This window comes from Mirounga angustirostris, unplaced genomic scaffold (genome assembly GCF_029215605.1).
Source record: "Mirounga angustirostris isolate CCGP_5_RB_7025 unplaced genomic scaffold, mMirAng1.0.hap1 SCAF_4, whole genome shotgun sequence".
Classification (NCBI taxonomy): Eukaryota; Metazoa; Chordata; class Mammalia; order Carnivora; family Phocidae; genus Mirounga; species Mirounga angustirostris.
In genome coordinates this window covers 156,532,472-156,558,071 of record NW_026991712.1, presented here as the reverse complement: position 1 = coordinate 156,558,071, position 25,600 = coordinate 156,532,472, and the positions used below count along the sequence as shown (strand labels likewise).

Below are 25,600 nucleotides of genomic sequence, written 5' to 3'. Positions count from 1 at the left end.
ATAAAATCTTTAAAAAACAAAACAAAAACATACCATTAGTTAAAAAAAAAAGCATACTTTGGAATAAATTTAACAGAGTGCAAAACTCATACCCTGAAGACTATAAAACATCACTGAAAGAAATTAAAGCAGGACTAAATAAATGGAAAAGCCTCTCATGTTCATGACTTGGAAAACATCATATTATTAAGATGATAATACTTCCCCAATTGATCCACAGACTCAATGAAATCCTTATCAGAATCTCGTCCAGCTTCTTAGTAGAAATTGACAAGTCAGTTCTAAAATCCATATAGGGGCACCTGGGGGGCTCAGTTAAGCATCTGCCTTCGACTCAGGTCATGATCCCGGGGTCCTGGGATCGAGTCCTACATCAGGCTCCTTGCTCCGCCTTTCTTTCTGAGGGCCTCTGTCTTCCTCCCTCACTCTCTGTCTCTCATGAACAAATAAATAAATAAATCTTTAAAAAATAAAATCCATAAAGAATTGCAAGGGACCCAGAATAGCCAAAACAATCTTGAAAAAGAATAACAAAGTTGCAGGACTCACACTTCTGAATTTCAAAATTAACTACAAAGCAACAAATACCAAATAAATGAATAGAATCAACAGTCCAGAAATAAACCCATGTGTCCAAGGTCAACTGATTTTTAACAAAGACACCAGGACCATTCAATGGGGAAAGAATGATCTTCAACAAATGATGCTGGAACAAATTAATAGCCACATGCAAAAGAATGAAGTTGGACTTCTACCCAAACACTATGTACAGAATTAACTCAATATGGATCAAAGGCCTAAATGTAAGAGCCAAAACTATAAAACCCTTAAAAGAAAACATAGAAGTAAATCTTCATGACCTCAGATTTGGTAATGGACTCTGTGGACAACAAAAGTACAAGTAACAAAATAAAAAATTGATAAATTAGACATCATCAGAGTAGAAACTTGTACATCCAAAGACGCTATCAAGAAGGTGAAAAGACAAACTACAGAATGGGGAAAATGTTTGCAAATCATGTATCTGATCAGGGACTTGTGTCTAGAATATATTAAGAAGACTTACAACTCAATAATAAAGAGATAACCCAATTTTTAAACGAGCAAAGGATTCGAATAGCTCATTCTCCAAAGAAGATCTACAAATAGCCAATAGGCACATGAAAAGTTGTTTGACATGATTAATCGTCAGGGAAATGCAAATCAAAACCATAAGGAGATACAAATTCACACCCACCAGGATGGCTATAATCAACAAATCAGATAATAACAGATGTTGGCAAGGAGAAGTCAGAACCCTCATATACCACCTGTGGGAATGTAAAATTGTGTAACCTGTTCAGAAAGTAATCTGGCAGTTCGTCAATAAAACATAAGTTTCCTTAAGAGTGCCCAAAAGACCCAACAGTTCCATTCCTTGGTATCTACCCAAGAGAAATCCAAACATACGTCCACGCAAAAACTTGTACACAAATGTTTATAGAAATGTTATTTGTAATGCCAAAATGTGGAAAGAACTCAAATGTCCATCGAATGATGAATGGATAAACAAAATGTGGTCTGTCCATACAATGGAGTATTATTCTGCCATTAAAAGGGAATGAAGTACTGATCTGTGCCACAACATGCTTGGACCTTGGGAAATCCATGCTAAGTGAAAGAGGCTAGTCACAAAAGACCACCTATTGCATTTGCTTGTATTTCATTTATATGAAATGTCCAGAATAGGCACATCTATGGAGATACAAAGTAGATTGCAAGTCTGCAGAAGAAAACTGTGTTTTGTGTGTCGATCTTGTGTCCCGCATCCTTGCTGAACTCAGTTATTCGTTCTCAGTGGTTGTTTGGGGTTGGGAGGAAGGTGGGGGGACAGGGGGACAAGAGGTGAACGTTTCAGATCAGCCCCAGTCCTAGGCTAAGGGCACCCTCCCCCAGCAGAAGATGCCCACATTTCCACTGTGGCCTCCTAGCAGCCAGAGCCCCGCTACAGACAAGGCAGCAGACCGTAGGTACAGAGCACCTAGATTCTCAGCCTCGGCTGTCCCATGGCTACCTAGCTTCAGTCCTCACCGCCTGTCTCTACGGCTACATTCTACCTTGCAGGGGATGGCCTGGGTTGGGCAGGGATTGAGCAAGAGACCAGCCCAGCCCACTTGTTTCCAGAGAAATGGTGGAAAAGGGAAAGAGGAAAGGCCAAGGCACACCTGTCCAAGCCCCATTTGGCAGACGGCTGGGGAAGGCGACCCCGAGCACATTATCCAAGGGGCCTCACGGCAGCCCGTTCTGGCCACAAAAACGGAACTCCCGCCAGTCAGCCCTGAGTCATTCCCTCTTGGCCCCCCAAGGAAGGGGTGATTTCCTGCCTGGCCCTCTGGCCTGCTCAGGCTCCTCCCACGGGCTATGCATCCTCTTATCTCACCCCAGGCCCTCTCCCAGGGCAGCAGGCCAGCCAGTGTCTGGTCCCCCTGTTTCCTCAGCAGGAAACATGGATTCAGGGGTCAAAGAGAGCCCAGCAGCTGAGTAAGAGCAGCTCAGGAGCCCGGCTGTCTCACGGAGGATGGAGGACAGAGGGCTGACCGGACCAGGTTCCCTGCAGCTCTCTCGCTGGGCGTCACTGCTGGATGCGTACTGGGGGTCCTTTTCCCACTTACTTGAAGTAAGCCCCTCTTGACGCCTGTCTTGAACTCAGCCTCCTACTGTGGGAGAGACTCACAGCAGGCCCTGGGCCGGGCGCATACCGTTAAATGAATAAGATGGATGAAACAGTGAGAGGTGTCTAGGCAGTGGTTAAAAGAACAGGCTTTCGGGCGCCTGGGTGGCTCAGTCGTTGAGTGTCTGCCTTCGGCTCAGATCATGATCCCAGGATCCTGGGATCGAGTCCCACATCGGGCTCCCTGCTCGGCGGGAAGCCTGCTTCTCCCTCCCCCACTCCCCCTGCTTATGTTCCCTCTCTCGCTGTGTCTCTCTCTGTCAAATAAATAAATAAAATCTTTTTTAAAATAAATAAATAAATAAATAAAAGAACAGGCTTTGGAATCAAACAGACCTGAATTCACATCTCTGCTGTGCCCCTTAACAGTGACTTTGGACAACTCATGTAATCCTTCGCAGCCTGCATTTCCGCTTCCCTAAAGGAAGGACAAGGGCACCGGAGAGAGTCGTTGTGTGAAGACATGAGACGGTGCGTTAGCATCATGCTGCCGAATATCCCGTGTTCATTGGCAGTAGCTGCTACGAGGCTGGGACAGGGGTCGGGGAGGAAGGGCCAGGCCCGCTCCCACCCAGCTTTTACCCAGGAGGAGGGAGTTGGGATGACACTTGCCCTCTGGCAGGGTTCTCAGCTTATCCAGCTCAGGCGGAGGCTAGCACAGCTGCTTACATAGAAAAACATCCCAACAGAAGCACAAAATTCTGGGGGGTTTCTGAGAGGAAGGAAAGATTGTGTGTACGCAACCCAAATGTCCTCAGGGCAGCCCTTTGGGACCACCTTTTCCATTTATATCCCATCAGAACAGCTCAGTCCGTATTCCACATCCTCGGGAAGTTCACACCCTCCTCTGTTCCTACTGGACTCTCCCTCCCATGGTGTTCACACCCTCGGGGTCACCCCACAACCTGAATTCTGTGGCTGCCATCCTCCCTCCACTCTTCATTACTCTTCTCCCTTTGTTCCGAAAACACCACGAATGAAGGTTGGTGTTGAGGACACGTTCACTGAATGGTGGGGCGGGGGGGCGGGTGGGGCGGAGGGGCGGTTATGGGGCAGTTGAGAATTCAGAGTAGCTAGTACCCTTCAGACTGGGCATTAGGCATCACCGTGCTGAAACTTTCCTCCGACAGTCCTACTGGAATTTCTCACTCGTGAGACTTTCTTCTCCTCAGGTTGCAGTCTTTCACTTACTAGCCCTCCTCCTTTTTCTCCAGAGTTACCACAGTATACTCTCAAATCCCCACCAATTTCATACTCAGCAAATTTGGCTCTCTCACTCCTTCTTACCAAGGCCATGACCAAAGACTCACCAAGTGAGTCATAATCACAAAAGAGCTACAAGGCCTCTGGAAGGAATGCTCTGCTCTGTTACATATAGTTGGAGGATAAGAAAAGTTGGGGTTAGGTCTTGAATCACAAAGAAAGTTCCAACAGGCTGAGAGATTGGAGGGTCCTGTGCTGGGGAAGCAAGGGACCAAAGCCCTGTAGCAGAAAGGGGATTGGGTTTGTGAATAGTGAAGGGAGCATCTTGGGAAAGACATTCCAGGAAGGGGAAGATGAAAGGCATAAGGGCCTTGTGTTCCAGCATCCGGAGATGAGTCTTGGTCCAAAGGATCCTATGGAGCCATGAGACGATTTTAAGCAGGGAAAGAATAAAAGCAAATTTGAGCTTCAGAAAAAGCACTGAGTGAGGAGCTTGGACAATTCGTCAACTATCAGAATAGCAAACTTAAAACAACAGTGACCTAGGTGTGGGGAAAAGACAGCGCTATGACACCCTGCTAGAACAATCGAACAAGTGGAACAATCCTTTTGGAGAGGAGTTTGGCAACGCTGGGGAAGTAAGTGACGGGGAGGTGGACAATCCAGGGGCCTAGAGTTACCTCTCTCCGACTGTCTGACTGGTGTTGGAAATCTGGGGAAATGGGGAGACGGGCATGGGCTCAGGAGAGCCAATTCTCTTCCCAACTCACTACTGAGCGACATCATCTTAGCAGCTTGAAATTGGCCGTGGTGGCGTATTTGCACCAAAAAAGCAGCAAATGCTACAAAACAGGGCTCCCTGTTGCCCCCAGAGAGGAGTTTAACAGACTTACTGCCTGAGCCAAGCCTCATCCAGCAACCCCTTAAATTCTCTGAGCAACGGCTGCACAGAGATCAAATACAGGCTTTTCTAAGCTGGGGCCTCGGCCTTATAACCCAACAGAAAAGCCTAGGCCTGCTGTCCTGGGCTGGACCTTGAGGAGCCTACTGGACTCTTTGGCCAAAGAACGGGCATACCTAAGTGGTCTCCTTTCCCCTAGGCTTCTATTAGCTCCCCTTGATATTCTAAAGGAGCAAAGGACTGGGGAAGACACCTCTTCCCAGCTGTGTGGAAACAGAGAAAAATGGGGAAATGACAGGGACAGGACCTCCTTTCACGCAGGCTCACAGAGCCCCCATCTCAACTCTTGACAGACAAAGCCCCTTTGTCTTGCCGGTTCTGCATCCTTCACCACTATTACACTGTCTCTCTGTAGAAGTCACAGACTTGGTAAGCCTTGGATGCAGGAGTGGAGGGAGAATGAAGATTTGAGGAAAAGTTTCAAGTTCCAGGCTTAAATGCCTAGGAACCAAGGGCGAGATGCAGAACATAGGAAGAGAAAAGTCGGAAAGGGTGTATGGGAGTTAGTGATAGTTGCATTTGGGACTTGGTGCATTTAGGTGAAGTGCCTATGGAACAACAAATAGAAACATCCAATAAGTAACTAAGAATTTGAAGTTCAAGAGAGTGGGAGTTACTGGTCTATAGATGGAACTGAAGCCATGAGATCACTCCGGGGTGGGGGGTGATAAAGGGCAAAGCAAGGACACCTGGGGAACAACAACATTTAAGAGAAAGAGTAAAGAAAGAAAGAAAGAAACTGGGAGGGAATGTTCCAGGGGGTAGGAGGAAACCTGGAGAATGTGATACTTTCTAGAAGCCAAGGAAGGAGGAGAATATCAAATGTTGCAAAAAGGTTGAGCGTGATAAGGATTGAGATGAGAGACACGCTGAGGTTATTGTGGCTGGTTGAGAGTGAAGACAGCGGTAGGAGACGAGATTTAAGTAAGCAGGGGCCACATCATGCAGGACCTTGTATCCCCAGGCAGGACCTTGTATGCATTGAGAAGGTATTTGGATGTTATTCTAAGTGCCGTAGGAAATCATTAGCGGGTTTTAAGCAGGGGAGCAAAGAAGTCTGATTTGCGTTTTTTTTTTAAAGATTTATTTATTTATTTGAGAAAGCAAGAATGAGAGAGAGAGAGTACATGAGAGGGGGGAGGGTTAGAGGGAGAAACAGGCTCCTTGCTGAGCAGGGAGCCCGATGCAGAACTCCATCCCGGGACTCCAGGATCATGACCTGAGCCGAAGGCAGTCGCTTAACCAACTGAGCCACCCAGGCGCCTCTGATTTGCATTTTAAACAGCTCCCTCTGTCCTGTGGAGGACTGGAGGGCAGACTACCTGGGACAAGTGAAGGCAGGTAGGAACCTACTGCAGTAGCCCAGACTTGGACCCGGACGGCGGGAGGTGGTAAAAAGTATTCACATTCAGGGTACATTTTGAAAGAATATCGAAGAGGACTTACTAGTGAATTGAATGTAGGGTAAGAGAAAGATAGGAATCAAGGAGGACTGAGGTTTCGGGTTTGATCACTTGACCTGGAGGTTGGGTGGCCCTTGATTGGGGGCTGGGGGAGGCATCCATTGGACAGAGGAAGCTGGTCCTTGTAACCCGAGAGCTGGACAGGAATCAGGACAAGCCTGGCCTCAGGGACTTCTTGCAGACAAATGGTGTCAGAGAAACTAAGACCTCACAGGAAGGCTGAAGGATTTCCATTTACTCCCTGCCCACCCACCTCCCGCAAATCTCTGTGTAACATTAATTCAGGAGGAGAGCAAAGGTTGATATTGAGGCCACTTATCCTATAGAGCCAGCAATGGCAGCCCCAGCTGAGGCTGGAGGGGCTCAATGCAGGAGTTCATGTGGCATGCGGTCCCCCCTATTCCAGCAAGAGTCAGAGCTTCTGAGAGGTGGCATAAAAGCCACCCATAGTTACAGCACTCCCAGGAGGCAGCCTGGGCTTCACACAAGGCATCATACCGACTCTTTTGCTACTAACGTGAAGAAGATGAGCACAGCTGAGCTGAGACCAGTGCTTCTCAAACTGAAATGTGTATTCAAATCATCTGGGGATTTGGTCAAGTGCAGATTCTGTTTTAGTAGGTCTGGGGTGGGGCCTAAGATTCTGCTTTTTTTTTTTTTTTTTAAGATTTTATTTATTTATTTATTTGACAGAGAGAGAGAGCACACAAGTAGGCAGAGTGAGGGGGAGAGAGAGAAGCAGGCTCCTCACTCAACAGAGAGCCCAATGCGGGGCTCGATCTCAGGACCCTGGGATTATGACCTGAGCCAAAGGCAGACGCTTAATGACTGAGCCACCCAGGCGCCCCAGATTCTGCAATTTCTAACAAGCACCCAGGTGATGCTGTTGCTGCTGGTCTCCAGGCCACACTTTGAGTAGCAATGGACAAGAGGCAGCTCTGGAGGCTCCCCACCAGGGAGGGTGCACATCCAATTCCAGGGACAATGTGTTTGGGCACAAAGGTACAGAACCCATTTAAGTGGAAATGGCCACCATTTTGTTATGGTTGTGAAGCAGTCATTTCTCAATGGATTATGCCTTCCAGTAGCATGGCATAGCTGTTCAGCCCTTGGGCTCTGAAGCTTGACCTCCTGAGCTTTATTTCTCAGTAGGTCTGTGATCTTAGGCAAATCTTTTAACTTCTCTGCGTCTCAGTTTCCTCATCTCCATAGTGGAAATAATACTATTGTGAGGATGAGCTGAGTCAATAGATACAAAGTCCTTAGTAAGTGCTCAGTAAATGTTGCTATTCTTGTTGATAATACACCCTTCTATAAGAGTTGACATCATCACACACATAGGCTCAGTCTCCTTCTGGTTCACGGTCAAAAATGTAACCCCCATCTGCCTCCCACCAAAAGGCCTATATCTTCCCTTTCAAATTCCTCTTACTCTCCTGCCCACTCCCACTCCCCCTCCCCTGGCCCCTGGCCCCAGTGTGGTCTGGATGGGCCCCACAGGGGCAGGGACAGGGACAGGACGTGGGGCTGTATCTGACAGGAACCTGAGGGGCTGGCCTGGGAGGGGATTGGGGCCCGGCTTCCTGAGGGGAGGATGGGCTAAGCCAGGCACACAGTGCCGGAGAAGATGCCCTCGTGGGCCCTCTTGGTGGTCACCTCCTGCCTCCTCCTGGCCCCCCAAAACCTGGCACAAGTCACCAGCCAAGGTGAGGTGTATGGAGGGTGGAGATCACCTATACCCAGGAAGAGGGAGCCCTGGGAGGGGTGCAAGGTAGGAGGCTCCCACCAGCCCCTTACTCTTGCCCATAAACATGCCTGCGAGTACCCAGAGCTCAACTCACCAACTGTTCTTCAGATGCCTCCTTTCTGGCCTTGGATTCAGAGCCCCTGAACTGTTTCTCTCGAACATTTGAGGACCTCACTTGCTTCTGGGATGAGGAAGAAGCAGCGCCCAATGGAACATACCAGCTGCTGTATGCGTACCCAGGGTATGTGCTGGGCTGTGCCACGCTCCCCTGTATCTGTCCTGTCCTTACCTCAGCTGAACCCAGCTCCTGGAGCTTCCCTGCCTTTGGGCCCTATCAGAGGACTACTCCAAGTGCATGCCCTCAGTAGCCACTTAATGAACAGATGTGCTTTGGATATCCCCAGCACCAGCCCATACATAACCCCTAACCCCACCTGTCCCAGGCACTGAGTAGAAAAATGGCAGGAATGGAAATAGAAGTTGGGCTTGGGCCCAGACCTGGGTCCTCAGGGCCTGTCCTGGTGGCCATGTAGGTGGAACAGCCTTCTCCTACGCCCACAGGGAGAAGCCCCGTGCCTGCCCCCTGAGTTACAAGAGCGTGCCCCCCTTTGGGACCCGATATGTGTGTCAGTTTCCAGCCCAGGATGAAGTTCGCCTCTTCTTTCCACTGCACCTCTGGGTGAAGAACATGTTTCTGAATCAGACTCTGACCCAGCGGGTGCTCTTTGTGGATAGTGTGGGTAAGGGCCATCCTCCTGTCACCCTGGCCCCCCTCTTTGCTGCCCTCAGTCCAGCTCCTGGGATCAGACTGGTCTGTGCTCTTTTAGGCCAACGTGGATGCCCTTCATGACCAGACCGCCAGAGGCACCTCAAGACCCCCTTATCATTCTTCACATCCAGAGCTAGATTTCATTTCACACCAGAGACAACCTGTGCCCTCGCCCCATCATGAACCTATTCATTGACTCATTCCACAGTTACAGAATACCTACCATGTGCCAGGCACTGTGCTAGGCGAAAGGCTATAGAGAGGAAGAGATCCCTGTTCTTGGGAGCACTGAGTCTAACAAAGCCACAGTGAGGTCACTGTTCTAATGAGGAAAGGAGAACAGGATAAGGAGCCTCCTTGCCCTGGCCTCCAAGAAAGCAATGGCCCGTGATCTTCTAGAATCCAGGGGCTGCCCCCAACCCAGCTTCCAGCTCCCCTCTGTACAGTCCATGGGTTGAGCCATAGACTGTGGCACTCAGAGAGTTCTGTGTACCCTGTCTTGCCCCCAGGCTTACCAGCTCCCCCAGATATCATTAAGGCTTCAGGTGGGAGCCAGCCAGGGGAACTGCAGATCAGCTGGGAGACCCCAGCTCCCGAAATCAGTGATTTCCTGAGGCACGAACTTCGCTACGGCCCCAAGGATCCCAGCAACTCCATTGGTCCCACAGTCATGCAGCTGCTGCCCACAGAAACCTGCTGTCCAGTTCTGCAGAGACTAAACCCAGTCCCAGCTCTGCACCAGCCTCCATGTGCTCAGCCCATGATGCCCCAACAGGATGGACCAGAGCAGACTTCCCCAACTAGAGAAGTATCCTGGCTTTCTTCTGCCCCACCTCCTATCTCCTACCCCAAATTTTGCCCCAAGAAAGGATAGGCCATACTTTGGGGATTCCGGACTGGGTTGGTCCTTGGGAAGTTAGTATGGGCTTGGGAGCCATGTCTATTTAGGAATCTCCCACTTTGGGTCATTCACACCAACAAAATTGAGCATTTCAGGCCTTTGAATTAGTAGGGATCTCCCTAAAAAGCTCTGAATACCACCCGAAACCCACTGACCTGGCCCCTAGTCTGTATGCATATCTATCCAGTGAGGAAATGGGCGTTTCAGTTCCATCTTCAAATATAAGAGATGGAGGCTGTCTTGGTTGAGGCAGACCTAGATTCTGAGGCTGGGATTCTTCTCCCAAGGCTTCATCTCTAACAGTGAGGAGTGGAAGCTGCCTCATCTCAGGGCTCCAGCCTGGTAAATCCTATTGGCTCCAGCTGCGCAGCCAACCCGATGGGGTCTCCCTCCTTGGCTCCTGGGGATCCTGGTCCCTCCCTGCAACTGTGGACCTGCCTGGAGATGCAGGTGAGTCAACAAAAGAGTGGGAAGATGGGGAGGAGATAGAAAAGATCTCTAGAGAGGTCTGGACTGGATATGGCAGCTCTGAGAACCATGGTCCTTCCTGATAACCTCAGACTTGCCACTGGACAGACAGAGTGAACTATATTCAGGGAGAGAACAAAGAATGGGGGTAAATATTCCAAGTTATGTGTGTAAAGATAATCTGGATACCCTATAGAGTGGGAATGTGTTGGCCCTGATGGGACTTTCTTCTGTTAATTCAGTGGAAATTGGACTGCAGTGCTTTACCTTGAACCTGAAGAATGTTACCTGTCAGTGGCAGCAACAGGACCATGCTAGCTCCCAAGGCTTCTTCTACCACAGCAGGGCACGGTGCTGCCCCAGAGACAGGTGAGAGCTGAACTGCTGATTGAGCTTGATGTCATGGGAGAGAGGCATGATCAATGCAGAAAGGGAGAGATTGTTCTTGATCCTCTTCACTTCCCTCCCTTGTCCCCAAACCAACTGGCCTCCATGCTCTCATCCCCGTAAGATGCTCTCATCATAATCCTCATCACCCATCTAGCCCATCCCCCGCCCACCTCCCTCTATCAATCCTCAGTTTGTTCTCTATCATTAAGAGTCTCTTAAGGTTTGCTTCCCTCTCTCTTTTTTTTCCTTCCCATATGTTCATCTGTTTTGTTTCTTAAATTCCACATATGAGTGAAACCATATGGTATTTGTCTTTGACTTATTTTGCTTAGCATAATACACTGTAGCTCCATTGTTGCAAATGGCAAGATTCCATTCTTTTTGGTGGCTGAGTAATACTCCACATATATATATATGGCATATACACACATACACACCACATCTTCTTTATCCATTCATCAGTCAATGGACATTTAGGCTCCTTCCATAGTTTGGCTATTGTTGATGCTGCTGCTGCTATGAACATTGGGGTGCATGTACCCCTTCGAATCTGTATTTTTGCATCCTTTGGGCAAATACCTACTAGTGCAATTGCTGGGTTGTAGGGTAGTTCTATTTTTAACTTTTTGAGGAACCTCCATACTGTTTTTCAGAGTGGCTGCACCAGTTTGCATTCCCACCAACAGTGCAAGAGGGTTCCCCTTTCTCTGCATCTTCGCCAACACCTGTTGTTTCTTGTGTTGTTAATTCTGACAGGTGTGAGGTGGTATCTCATTGTGGTTTGATTTGTATTTCCCTGATGATGAGTGATGTTGAGCATCTTTTCATGTGCCTGTTAGCCATTTGTATGTCTTCTTTGGAGAAGTGTCTGTTCATGTCTTCTGCCCATTTCTTGACTGGCTTATTTGTTTTTGGGGTGTTGAGTTTGATCAGTTCTTTGTAGATTTTGGATACTAACCCTTTATCTGATAAGACATTTGCAAATATCTTCTCCCATTCTGAAGGTTGCCTTTTAGTTTTGTTGACTGTTTCCTTTGCTGTGCAGAAGCTCTTTATCTTGATGAAGTCTCAATAGTTTGTTTTTGCTTTTGTTTCCCTTGCCTCCAGCGATGCGTCTAGTAAGAAGTTGCTGCAGCCTAGGTCAAAGAGGTTGCTGCCTGTGTTCTCCTCTAGGATTTTGATGGTTTCCTGTCTCACATTTAGGTCTTTCAAACATTTTGAATTTATTTTTATGTATGGTGTAAGAAAGTTACCAAGTCTTGTTGACTTTACCTATTAAATATCTCTAGAATCTGTCCACATTTTTTCATCACTGCCATTCCCCTGGTATGAGCCATCATGATGTCTCACTTGGGCTACTGAGGAGACTTATTAACTGATCACCTCTTAAATCCTCCAAATCATTCTCATAACACTCTCTGCTTTAAAATCTTCAATAGCTTCCTACTGATCTTGGGATTAAAAAAGAAGAAGAAGAAAAACCCTGTTGTGGCCTTATAGAGTACTAACAGACTCAGCCCCTGAATGCCTTCAGCTTCATCTAACACTATGCTGCCTTTTCCCCTCTATGACTCTTTGGTCCCCTTCTGTCTGCCATATTCTCTCCTGCCTCTGGGTCTTTGTGCATGCTGTCTACCCAGCCCTCCTGTCTTAACTTCTACTTATCTTGCAGATCTCAACTCAAATGTCACCTCCTCAGGGAAACCTCCCCTGATCTTCCTCATCAGGTCCAATAGCACTATTATACATACTTACTGTACCATTTACCTCTCCTTCTTAAGTACTTATCACAGTTACAATTTTACATTTATACTTTATGTGGTTATTTGACTGATAATATCATCCTGTCTCAGAACTCCAGTTGAGAGGGGCTGATCTTGACTATACATGATCCCTAAGGGCAAAGTCAACGTCTGCTTTTACTCACTGATGTATTCTTACCTACCACAGTGCATGGAACTTAGCAGTTACTCAGTAAAAAAATCGCTAAATTAATGAATCATGAAAAAACCACCATTAACAGTTTTAATGTTCTCTTCCAGTTTTTCTATGGACTTATACATGTCTATACACAACATTTCATTTTCAATATGAATCAGATCACATTATATATATAGTTTGCCAACTTACTTTTTTTACTTAAAAATGTGTCTTGGAGCCCATTACAAAAAGATGTAACTGATTATTTTTAATAACTGCACAGATTTCCATAGTCTAGAAGTGCCATGAATGGTTTAAAGGGAAGCAAAACTGACATCATTTCTTCTACCAAAACCTGCTCCTCCTCCTATTGTCCCCTATCTTACCATCAACTCAATTTTCCAGGCCTGACATGGTGATTTCCATGGACTTCTGCCTTTTCCCCACCCTCCAGGTCCAATCAGAAACAGTCTAATCATCTCTACCTCTTCAGTATCCCTTGAATCCATCTCTTTTTCTCCACCTTCTTTGCCGCCACCCTGTTTCTGGTCCTTCGTCCATAAAAGTGTCCTATTGGATTTCTCCACTTCTAGTCTGTCCTCACAAATTTCTTTCCTACAAATTGCAGTTACAGTGATCTTCCCAAAGTACAATGCTAATTATGACAAGTTTCTGTTTAAAATCCTTACATGTCTCCATGATTACTACAAGATTAAGTTCAAGCTCCTCAGAAAGGCCATAAGACCATCCATGATCTTAGTCTGCCTTCTCCCATTTACCACTCATCACCAGGCCCTCTAAGCTAAGAGAGTTCTATACCACTTAGAATTTCCCCCAAAGCCCCATATCCCTTATCTGTGCACAAGCATGTGCCTGGGATGCCTGTTTGTCCCCTTTGCCTGTCCTATTTATAGTCCAAGACTCAGTCTAAGCACTGCCTTGCCCAGCAAGTATTCTCTGACCCTCCCCATCTGGGTTAGATTATCCTCCTTGATAACCCCCAAACCAGCCAGTCCACACCACAGAAAAATACCATCTGTCTGTTTTTCTGCCTCTCCCACTGGAATGAGAGCTCCTTGATTATTCCTCTATGTATTCATAGTGCCTAGCACAGCGCCTGGCACATCGTGTTAATTATTTGTTGAATAAAGAAGTAAACACATAAATACATTAATAAATAATTTTAGTAAGAACTAGCCATTTAGGAATGACAATCAGGAAGGAGACATGATTCATTTGTTCAATAAACAATTATCGAGAGTGATTACGTGCCAGGCATTGGGGCTAGAGTGATAAACAAAAGAGAAATGTTTCCACATTGTTGGGGTTTCCATTTTAGTTGAGGGGGGGGAAAGGAAGGGTGACAAAGAAGTAAAGAGACCAAAGAACAAGTTATATGATAGAGACTAAGTGGGAGGATGGGGGATGGATGCTAATTTAGATTGTGTGGTCAGAGAAGGCCTCACCAGGAGGCCTAAATGGCAAAGAGAGAATGAGTCACATGGAGATCTAGAGTCAGAGCAATCGAGGGCAAGGTGTAGTGCAAAGGCAGTGAGTGGGACGTATTTGTAGCGCAGCAAGAAGGCTCGTGTAAATGAAGGGTGGCAGACTGGTGTAAGAATTGTAGGAGATGAGAATGGCCAGGTAGGGAGGAACTGAACCATATCGAGTCCTGTGGGCCCTGGCATGGAGTTTGGATTTCATTCAAGGGGGGATAGGGAGATACTGAAGGATTTCAAGTGGAAGAGTGACATGATGTGACTTTCCTTTAAAAAAGGTATTATTCTCTGTGAAATGATGAAGTAAAGGTGGAAGCAGAGTCACCAGTTAGAAGTTTGCCTTAATCCAGGCCGGAGACAGAGGTGGCTCATTGAATGTGGCCTTGGGAAAGATTCAAACAAATGGACAGATTTGTGATCTCTTCTGGGCATTATCAGATCAAAATTTTGGAAGCAAATTCTGGCGGCCATGTGGAGGACAAACTCCACAAGGGAGTGGTGAAAATGAAGGCAGAAAAGCCAGCTGGGAGGCTGTTGTAATCATCTAATAGTAGAATAACACAGAGAGGTGACTAACAGGCCTGCTGTATGAGATTAAAAACATGAGGACCTTTCCACCATAAAGATGAAGGCTCTTTGAAACAATCCTGTGAGGTAAGGATTTTTAACCCATTTTGCAGATGAGGAAATGGGAGCAGAGATCAGTCATGTACCAGAGTTGCAGACCAAGTTAAGACCTGAGCTGTAGAGCCCAAGCTGTGTTCATGAATCATCTAGCTCTTTCCTTAAGAGGAAGAGGCTGGACACCAAAGTCAGATTCAGAAAACAAAACATCATGGCAGGAAGTGACAGAGAGAAAGCCTTGGAAGCCCATCCAAGGGAGGAGTTGGATTATAATCCCCACAGGCCATATCCCCTTTGGGATAGGAATTATCAGAATTAGTCTCAGAGGCAGGCCTGATTCAGTGACTACGGGGATGATTCTTAGGGACCCCATCTGGGAGAAGTGTGAAGAGGAGAAATATCCAGGATTACAGCCCTCCCAGTTCTCCCGCTGCCACTTCAAGTCACGAAATGACAGTGTTATTCACATCCTTGTGGAGGTGACCACAGCCCAGGGTGCTGTTCACAGCTACCTGGGCTCCCCTTTCTGGATCCACAAGGCTGGTAAGAACTTTCTTCCCTTCTCCTCCCACGTACTTTCTGCCCCTACCGCTCCTGACCCCACACCCAGGATCACCACCAGCTCTGGCACTTCTGACCCATGGCCCTAGTGGCATGATGTCTCATGCACAGAAGGGCTTAGGCCAGTCCCTGCTGGCTCCCTGTAGTGCTCATCCCCACTCCAAACTTGCACTGGAGGGAGGTCTCCAGTGGGCAGCTGGAATTGGAATGGCAACACCCATCATCCTGGGGAGCCCAAGAGACCTGCTATCAGCTCCGATACACAGGAGAAGGCCATCAAGACTGGAAGGTACGATCGAGGAAAACATGTCCACAGATCTCACTATACAGGGTATTCCTAAGATTCATCAGGTCTGTTATCAAGAGTGAAGGTATCCATGTATCTGGGTTTGGGTTTGTATATCTATGTTGATCTGATTCAACTGGTATCTTAATCTTTCTTGGGCATTTGACACTGTTGACTACTCCCATTTAAAATTTTCTCTTTCCTTTGCCTTTGGGATATCAGTCTCCTGATTCTCATACTACTTCTCTGGCTGAACCTTCTCCCTCTTTCCTGGCTCCTCCTTTTCCACCCTTCCTTAATATGTTGTGTTTCCTATAGTCCCATTCTAGACTCTTTTCTCTTCTCGATAAATATACACGCTCATCCTAGGTAAGAGCTTATAGTTTAATGACTATGCATTAACCTGCCCAATCTTACCATTCCAACACCCATATGGAAAGGAACTTCTATGCCCTAGGTAAATTACCTAAACTTTGGAAGTCTCAGTTTTGTCAAATGGAGATACAACTATCTATCTTCCAGAGTTGTGGTAAAAATTATATATATAAATATCTAGCATAATGCCTGGCAGATAGAAGGTACTCAATATACATTAAATATTACTTTCTCTACTTTTATTCTCATTAACCACATGTATATACAACTTCTTCCCAGACAGCTCCACATAAAAGCCCCCTGGGGCATTTCAGACCCAATATATCCAAAACTAAACTCATCCTCCTCCCCAAGATTATTTTACCTTTTTATCAGGGTATGTTACATTCAGTAAAATACATAGATCTTAAATATACAGTTGATCAATGGGGCGCCTGGGTGGTTCAGTTGTTAAGCGTCTGCCTTCGGCACAGGTCATGATCCCAGGGTCCTGGAATCGAGCCCCACATTGGGCTCCCTGCTTCGTGGGAAGCCTGCTTCTTCCTCTCCCACTCCCCCCGCTTGTGTTCCCTCTCTCGCTGTGTCTCTCTCTGTCAAATAAATAAATAAAATCTTTAAAAAATATGTACAATTGATCAATTTGTACATGTATTCACCTATTTAACCATTACCCAAATCAAGATATAGGTTATTTCTAACACCTCAGAAGCTCCTTATGCCCCTTACAGTCACACATACCCCAAGATAACCACTGTTCAGACATTACCATTGATAAGGTTTGACTGTTGTTGAACCTAATAAAATGGAACCATATGGTATTTCGTCCTCAAACGTACTTCTCTGTTTGCTGACAGTGGCTCTACCACTTACCAGTTATCCAAGCCTGGAATCACCCTTGACTCTTCTTCCTTCTCCCTTGTCCCTTCCCTCCATTCATCAACACGGAAGCTGAGTTTATTGTACTAACGGTCTTCAAATCCCTACCACCACTGCCTTAGCTCATCTTTGACCACCTCGCCTGCCCATCCATGCTCCATGCTCTTAGCACACTGAACTACTCTGTAACCCCCAACCAAGCAGCTCAGGCAGCATGGCATGCTTCCTCATGCGCCCATTCTGCCTTACTTATATCATCATTATAGCACTAATTACTTGTAATCATTTACTGGTTTGCATGTGTTCCTCATTAGACTCGCAAGAAACCGTGTTTCATTATCCTTTCCCCAGTGCTTGGCATATCACCCGTAGTTCATAAATGTTTGCTACATGATGGCTAGCTAGTCTCCCTGCTTGTCCACATGATGCTTGTTCCCTCTGCTCGGAATCTGTCCTTGTACCCTCAGCACCTAGCATCCGCTCCTGGATGCATGTTACTTGTGAACAGTCTATGTGGCCCTGAGTATCTGAATGTGCCCGGGGTTTCCGTCGCCTGACCTGGATCCTGAGGAGCACTTCTGGCGGGATGTCCGCGTGACCTGGTCAGTGTGTGTTTGCATTTGTGTCAGGATGAGTAGTTAGTTCTCTGTGCACATGAGGTCTGTGTGCCAGCGTGTGTGTGTCGGGGCGTGTTTCCCTAAGGTTGGGCATGCCTCTCTGTCGGGGTGCTCCACCTTGCAAGTTGTCGCCGGGATGCATGTATTCTGTCAGGGAGGCTCTTTGGGGGGGGTACCCCGAAGATTCAAAGCGGTAGGCCTTTGGCCAAAAGGATGCCAGGCTGTCGAGGCCCCGACGGCGGGGCGCCGCCGCCCGGAGCCTGCCCACCCGCTCGCTCCCCCTCTGCGCAGGTGCTGGAGCCGCCTCTCGGGGCCCAGGGAGAGACCTTGGAGCTGCGCCCGCGCTCGCGCTACCGCTTACAGCTGCGCGCCAGGCTCCACGGCCCCACCTACCAAGGCCCCTGGAGCGCCTGGTCCGACCCCGTGCGCGTGGAGACCACCTCCGAGATCGGTGAGGGCCCGGCGGGGGCCAAGGCGCTCTGCGGCTGCGCGAGTGGAGGGGCGCCGGCGCCGCGAGGGGCGGGCGGTGAGGGGCGGGGTCTGGCGGGCCTGGGGGCGGGGCTCCGGCCAAGGGCAGCAGAGGTCTGACTGGTTTTGTCCCTCAGCCTGGATCTCCTTGGTGACCGCTCTGCTCGTGGTGCTGGGCCTCAGTGCCCTCCTGGGCCTGCTGCTGCTGAGGTGGCAGTTTCCTGCGCACTACAGGTACCGCCCCGGTCACTCAGGAGACGGGTGGGGCCGGAGGCCTCTGAACAAGCATCCCAGGGTTACCCAATGACACCCGCTCTCCCGAGGACCGAGGACCGCAAGTCCACACCTTTGGCTTCAGCCACGTCCTGCAAGTCTCCCCTGGGAGTCGCACCGCTTCCGTACACTCTAACATGCCCGCTCTACCGGACCCCCAAACAACCGCACCTCCTGGCTCCTCATCTCAGCAGCAGGGCTGCTGTCCACCCATCACCCGAACCAGAACACTAGGCGCCTCCCTCCCTTTTATCCAGTCTGGCCTGGTCTGCTCATTCCACCCCCGAAACCTTGCTCAAACAATGGTCCCCTTTTTGAGCCCTACAAATACTACCGGGCTCGCGGAAACAGAGCCTCTTCTCACTCCAGTCTAGCCTCACACAGCCGCCCAAATAATCTTTCTAAAACGCACACATGAACTTGTCACTCCCCTCCTGAAGTCTCATTACTAGCTCCCAGGATAGAGTCCAGACTCTGGAATGACAAGCAAGGCTCTATAAAATCTGGCCCAGGGCCCGCCTTCCCACCCCCTCCCACCCTGTGCATCAGCCTTGCCAAACTGTTAGTGATTTCCTCCCCAAGTCCAGTGGTTTTATTTCTCAGTGCCTTTGCATATGATGTCCTCTCTGCCGGGGATATCCTCCCTGGATGACTAATACCCCTTTATCTTTAAATAACTTTCTCCACCACCTCCTAGAAACCTTTCCTAAACCCTCCCCTATTGGCTACTCTCTTTGTGCCCCAGCACCGACTTCTGTCACGGTATCAGTAGCATTTTACAGTATTTACTTCTTTATATGCCTTCCCTATACCTTACTTGGTCATCTTTAAATCCTCAGCACAGTGCCTGCCAAATAGCACACCCTTAAATAAATGTTACTAGTGACTTGTTTATGTGGGAAGACTAAGGCTGAAGAGAAATGTCATTGGAAGTTATAAACACGAGGATAGAAAAGTAAAACAAAACAAACAAACACGAGGATAGAATCCATACCCCCTCAGTCCTTCAGTTGGTAACATCTCCTGGTTCTTGAAGACTCATCTCAGAAGGCAACTCCTCCAGGCAGCCTCTCTTGGTGACCCTAGACTAGGTTAGACGTCCCTCCTTTATGCTCCCATCTCTCCTTGAACATGTCTTTCTTTCAATTTTTAATTCACTCATCTGTATGAGCAGACCGGATTGTAGCCTCTATGCAGGTAGTCAGAGCCAACAAAAAAGCTGGGGGAGAAGAGGAAGGTGATGCTACTGAACCAGGCATACTCAGTTCCTTGTCCCCAATTTGCCAGATAAATCACTCCTCCCCTGGAGAGATATGAGTGAGGTCACAAAAGAAGCCTGAAATGTTGTTCAACTCAAGTCTTTCCATGTGGAAATACAAACCTAAAGAATTACAGGTTGCCCCAACTTACCTTAATCCATACTCTTCCCAGAGAGACCACCTTCCCCAGTAACTTAGTAATAAGCCGCTCTGGTTCTCTTCATTCACCCTTTGAACTAATTTCTTGAGGACCTACTATGAGCCAGACAGTGTTCTATCCCCTGGAGATAGAGGACTGAGCAAACAGGCAAACTCTTTGTTCTCATGGAATTTATATTCTAGTGGAGTGAGACAGACAAACACAAATATGTGTGATAATATAATGCGTATACAATAAGTCAAGTGCTGTAAAGAAAAATAAAGCAGGGCGCCTGGGTGGCTCAGTTGGTTAAGCAACTGCCTTCGGCTCAGGTCATGATCCTGGAGTCCCTGGATCGAGTCCCACATCGGGCTCCCTGCTCGGCAGGGTGCCTGCTTCTCCCTCTGACTCTCCCCCCTCTCATGTGCTCTCTCTCTCTCTCATTCTCTCTGTCTCAAATAAATAAATAAAATCTTTAAAAAAAAAAGAAAGAAAGAAAGAAAAAGAAAGCAGAGCAGGAAACAGGAACGGGGAAGGGAGGTGGTACTGTTTTAGACAGGGCAGTCAGGGAAGGCTTCTCTCTCAGGATGACATTTGAGCAGAGACCTAAATGAAATAAGGGAACAAATCAAGAGGCACAGAGAAGAGCAAGTGCAGCAAGGATGTCTGAAGCAGGGATATTTGAGGATACTCAAACCCCTTTTTTGAACCTCCCCTCCCCTGACTCCCCTTTCCCTCCTTTTCACCTATGCCCCTCTACCTTATCTTATTGTCTTGACTACACTTTTACTTCTCTAAGCCTTACTCCCTAACCTCAGCCTCAACCCCCCACCACCTCAGTAGTCTCCTCCTCCATCCCAATTCACTCCTGTGACTCAGTCTCCTCTTCCTTCTCCCCAAGGAGCCTGAAGCATGCCCTGTGGCCCTCACTTCCAGACCTGCACCGGGTCCTAGGCCAGTACCTTAGGGATACGGCATCGCTGAGTCCGGTGAGTACATCCCCTTCTCCACTCCCCAGCACCAGCCCTGCCTGGAGTTGGATCCTTGCCCCAGTGCACACTTTTCCAAGGCCCTTGCCCACCAGCATACCATCCCTGAGCCCTATGCCCAGCTAACCCTCCTTCCTGCACAGTCCAGGTCCTCCTCCCCACTGCACCAGCTCTAATCCAGACTTCTTTCCCCCCAACTGTCCCAGCCCAAGGCTGCAATCTCAGATGCCTTTGAGGAAGTGGAACCCAGCCCCCTTGAAATTCTACCCAGGTCCTCAGAGAAGATCTCCGTGGCCCTGTGTTCCTCCCAGACCCAGATGGACTACCGAGGATTGCCCCCTTCTTGCCCGGGGACCGTGCCCCTGTGTGTGTGCCCCCACATGGCTGAGTCGGGGTCCTACTGCACCACCCACATCGCCAACCATTCCTACTTACCTCTGAGCGGCTGGCAGGCCCCTCTCTCCCCATACCCCGGACAGATCCAAACCCGCCCGACCTCTTTTCCCAACCTCCCTACCCCCAACCCCACAGCACAAACATCTCAGACCTTACGGCCATCCCCCTCTGTCTGTCCTCATAGTTGGGCTCCCCGACACTGACAATGTTTGGTACTGCTGCAGACCTAAAGCCAGGACCCCCCTCCTCACTCCAGGTTCATTTGACTAAGCTCCTCTCACTCACCTGCTTTCTCTCTCCTCCCTAATGCTCGACTCCTTGAAAAGATGTCTCCGCATCCCCACTTCCCATTTGCTCTTCAGACGACTTCAGTTCGTTCCCCCACTTTGCTAAGGAAACTACTCAGGCAGAGTTCACGTCAAACCTTGTGATTGCAAGGTCCAGTAGGATCTTGTCAATCCTCAATTTATTTGATCTCTCCGTAGCATCTGTCATGGGGAGTACTCATTTCTCCTTTAAATTCTCTCCTACCTTGGCTTCCATAGTATCACCATCTCTCCTGGCTCTGAGTATACGAGTAGTTAAAAGCATAAACTCAACAGTCAAAGCTGGGTTCAATTCCTCTCTTACCCACTTGCTAGCTGTGTGACCTTGGGCACATAACTTAAAGTCTTTGTGCCTTGATTTTCTCATCTATAAAACAGGGATAATGCCAGAACCCCACAGAGTTGTGAAGAGGATAAGTGACCTAGTGTAAGTAGAGCACAATGCCTAGGATGTATGTTTATATCTGAATTATAATTATTCCTTCCTGTTCTCTTATCCTGGCATCTCTCCCACCCCTTAATTATTGTAGTTCCTCAAGAGTCCATTGCCTTTCCTGTAAGCTGACGATTGCAAAGTTCTTATCTCCAACCCTGACTTCTACCGTACCTGTGCTGCTTTATGCAAGTAACCATTTATGTGTCTGTCTCCGCCATGATTTATTTGTCTTTGCCCCCCAGCACCTAGAGCAGTGCTTGGTGCATGATAGTAGACCTTCAATAAATGTTTTCTAAATGAAGGAACTCTTTCCAGACAATGCCACCTTAACCCCATGCCAAGCGCCCTCATCCTCTAGGCCATTCATTTGCAGCAGTAAACGTGCTTAGGCCAGGGGCGCCTGGGTGGCTCAGTCAGTTAAGTATCTGCCTTTGGCTCAGGTTCCAATCTCAGGGTCCTGATCTCAGGGTCCTGGGATGGAGCCCCGCACTGAGCCCCACACTGGGCTCCCTGCTCGGCAAGGAGTCTGTTTCTCCTTCTCCCTCTGCCCTCCCCCACTTGTGCGTGCACTCGCTCTCTCGCTCTCTCTCTCAGATAAGTAAATAAAATCTTTTAAAAAATGTGCTTAGGCCATTCTGGTTATGGATTCTTCTGACTCGTTCAAATTTGCAAATAAATGGTAGTTTTTATTTGCTCCAGACATACCCACTGTATTAATCAGGGTCTTGGCAGAAATAAATGGCACACTCAAACTGGGCATCTTGATGAGATTTAAATAAAGGGCATATTTATAAAGATAAGGCAGGATTTAGGAAAACCGTCAAGGAAGAGTGCAGTATCCCAGGGCTAAAAATAGCTGGGAGCTGGTACGACCCCTAGGCACATCAAGGGGTAAGGGGGGATTGTGTTTACTAGATCTGGAGAGTCACTCTAAGAGAGGGCTGCCTAGAGTGACCTTTGGTAGAGAGCCAATCTGTGAGGACATGGCACGGAGGGAGTCAGGCTCAGGCTCACTCTCCCTCCACCCTCTATTCTCCTCTGTATTAGTTTGCCAGCACTGCCGTAATAAAGGACCACAAAGTTGGTGGTTTAAACAACAGAAATGTACTGTCTCACAGTACTGGAGGCTAGAAGTTCAAAGCATCATTAGGGTTGGTTCCTAACCAGGAAGAGGAAGTGTCTGTTCATGCCTCTCGAGATGCTAGCTTCTAGTGGTTCCCTGACAATCTTGGTGTTTCTTGGCTTGTAGAAGCATCACCCCCATCTCTGCCTTTATCTTCACATGGCATTCTCTTCATGTATCTGTGTTCAAGCTTCCCCATTTTATGAGGACACCAGTTTCACTGGATTGAATAACCCAAATGACCTCACCCAAATGACCTCATCTTCACTAATTACATCAGCAGTGATCTTATTTCCAAATAAGGTTCCACTCTGGAGTATTTGGGGCTTAGGAATTCAACATATGAGTTTAGGGGGAGGACAAAATTTAATCCATAGTATCTTCCCATTTATGGAACCCAAACAGAAGCCAAAGCCCAAGGGAATCCATTGTATAGGCCATACAAATCAGCTTCACAAGGCACAGGGCATGGTAGAGACGGACGGAAGAGTAGGTCTGAGTGGGACAAATGGATGACATCCACTATACTCATTTTCCATAATTCCTTCCCCTAGCCATGGTCAAGGCTCTGACTCTAATCCTAGGGCCTCAAGGCTAGGATTGAGATCCAAGCCACCAAACTTCTCACTTTTACACCCACTCAGCCATCATGTCCTGACTACATTGACTTCCTAGGGTCCATCTCCTCCATCTTCACTGAGCTATTGCTACAGCCTTCTAACTAATATCTTTGCCTCCAGTATCTCTCCTTAAACTCAGCCTGTATGCTGCCACCAGATTGATTTTCCTATTTATCCCACTCCATACCCCTAAATCTTTAGCCTCACTCTTCAGAACTTGGTCTCTTCTTTGTCTAGTGTTTTCCTACGTTAGGATTAAAGTGTTAACATAATGCCAAGCACATAGTAAATACTCAATGTTTATTGAACTATTTTTATTATCATCCCAACTGGGCTGTTCCACCGCCTAGATGTCACCTATATTTTATTCTTTCCATGTCCTTTGCTTTCCTAGACTCAAATCCTTCAGGTGTGAGTTTTTCCATCTAACCAGCTCCTTGGCCTCTAATTATCCTTCTCTAAAGCCTTGTTCTCCTTCCCTCCAGTGTAAGAGGAAGTGATCTTTCTTTCCTAGACTGGAAAGCTCCCTGTGTTTTCTATCCCATTTCTTCCTGGGTAAGGTAATCCAAGCACCTTGTTCTCTCAGCTGGCCTTTTCCCGGCTTCTTTCATTTCCCGTGGCTCTTTTGCCTTCACCTTCAAACATGCATCAGCCTCTTGGTATTGGTTCCCTCAAGTTCCCATGCACTGCCCTTTTCCCAATCCCAAATTTCTCACGCAAGTATCCCATGCTTGCTGCCTCTACACTCTTCCCATCCCCAGCCTTCTTTTCTACAGTCCCTTCCCCAAGCACGCACTCTTCTGATCCAGCTCTCTCCAAGGTCACTGATGATTTATTTGTCAGTGGCCAAATCTGACCTTTTCTGTCATCAGTCTTCTTGACCATTTTGCATATCTTAGAAGTCCTCCCTCTTCAAGGTCCATGTCAGGATAATCTCCACTGGCTTCTTTCATTTCTTTATTTTAAAATCTATGAATTCCCTGAGGTTGTCCCCATATTTATACTCTATCCTTCTTTTCCTCTACAGTTACCCTTACTCCAGAAGCTTACTGGCCATGTCCTGTGTTCAGACATGTTTTGCTTGGTTCCTCTCTATACAGAAACTCACTGATTCCACGATACCTAGCTGATAAAGTCCAAACTCCTTAGCTTAACATTTAAGGCCTTGACCAGCCTGACTCTAAAAAACCTCTTCTATGTTCTCTGAGGTTCAGGGTCCCCCTGTTGCTAACTCCAGGTCACCCAGGTAATTGGAAATTAAAAAAAAAAAAAAACACATGAATACTTAAAAATCAAAAATAATAACAACATTAAGTTTGGGCTAAGAGCCCTAGATTTTTCTCTGTCATCATCAGAGTTGATCTAAGGTAATGATTGAAAACATGATTTTTCCAGCCTCTCTCTGGGACAGTATAGCATATGGTTACATGTGCAGGTATAAGCCAGATAGTTTGGCTCCGCTATTTATTTGGCTGTATGCCTTCAGGCAAGCTTCTAACCTTTTTCTGACCCAGTTTCTTTTTCTATAAAAAGGGAATGGAGTATCTTCTGGGATTAAGGATTAAAGTCAATAATGTATGTAAACTGTTTAAACACAGTAGTTAGTAGATGGCCAATAAATGGTTATTATCTTTATTATTGCTGCTTCACCTCTGAGCATATTCACACAATTCACACAGGCAGGTCTGAGTCCTGATCTTTTTTCTTGACCTTAAGGAATTCATCCCTTTTCCAGCCTCATTTTCCCTGTTTGTAAAACAACAACAAAACAATTTTTAAGAACAAACACACGTGGGGCACTTGGGTCGCTCAGACGATTAAACGTCTGCCTTCGGCTCGGGTCATGATCCCAGGGTCCTGGGATGGAGCCCTACCTCAGGCTCTTAGCAGGGAGCCTGCTTCTCCCTTGCCTGCTCAGCCTGCCGCTCCCCCTGCTTGTGCTCTTGCTCTCTCTCTCTGTCAAATAAATAAAATCTTTAAAAAAAAAAAACCAAAAAAACCACACGTGCTACTTCCTTCCTCACAGCATTCCTACAGGCACCAAGCTAACTAGCTCTGGCCTTCTTTCTGTGCCTAAGCTTCTCAACTCCTTCCCCACCCCTGCCCACCTGCCGCCTTTCCCTTTTCTGAACGCCTCAAGTGCTTTAGGTCACTCCACCAAGATCTGCATTTCTATATCACCAATACAATCCACGTGCAGT

General features: G+C 47.4%; 1 protein-coding gene across 1 annotated transcript; it reads left to right on the top strand.

The window, feature by feature from the left end:
- Positions 1–7,964: 7,964 nt before the first annotated feature.
- Positions 7,965–23,266, top strand: MPL (MPL proto-oncogene, thrombopoietin receptor). The gene is made up of 12 exons (XM_045899113.3): positions 7,965–8,043; positions 8,193–8,325; positions 8,646–8,824; positions 9,363–9,661; positions 10,042–10,204; positions 10,465–10,591; positions 15,020–15,198; positions 15,363–15,505; positions 17,662–17,821; positions 17,976–18,072; positions 20,411–20,498; positions 20,705–23,266. Exons 1-12 carry the CDS (start codon positions 7,965–7,967, stop codon positions 21,095–21,097), a joined length of 2,040 nt encoding a protein of 679 aa, XP_045755069.1. The 3' UTR covers positions 21,098–23,266.
- The last annotated feature ends 2,334 nt before the right edge of the window (positions 23,267–25,600 follow it).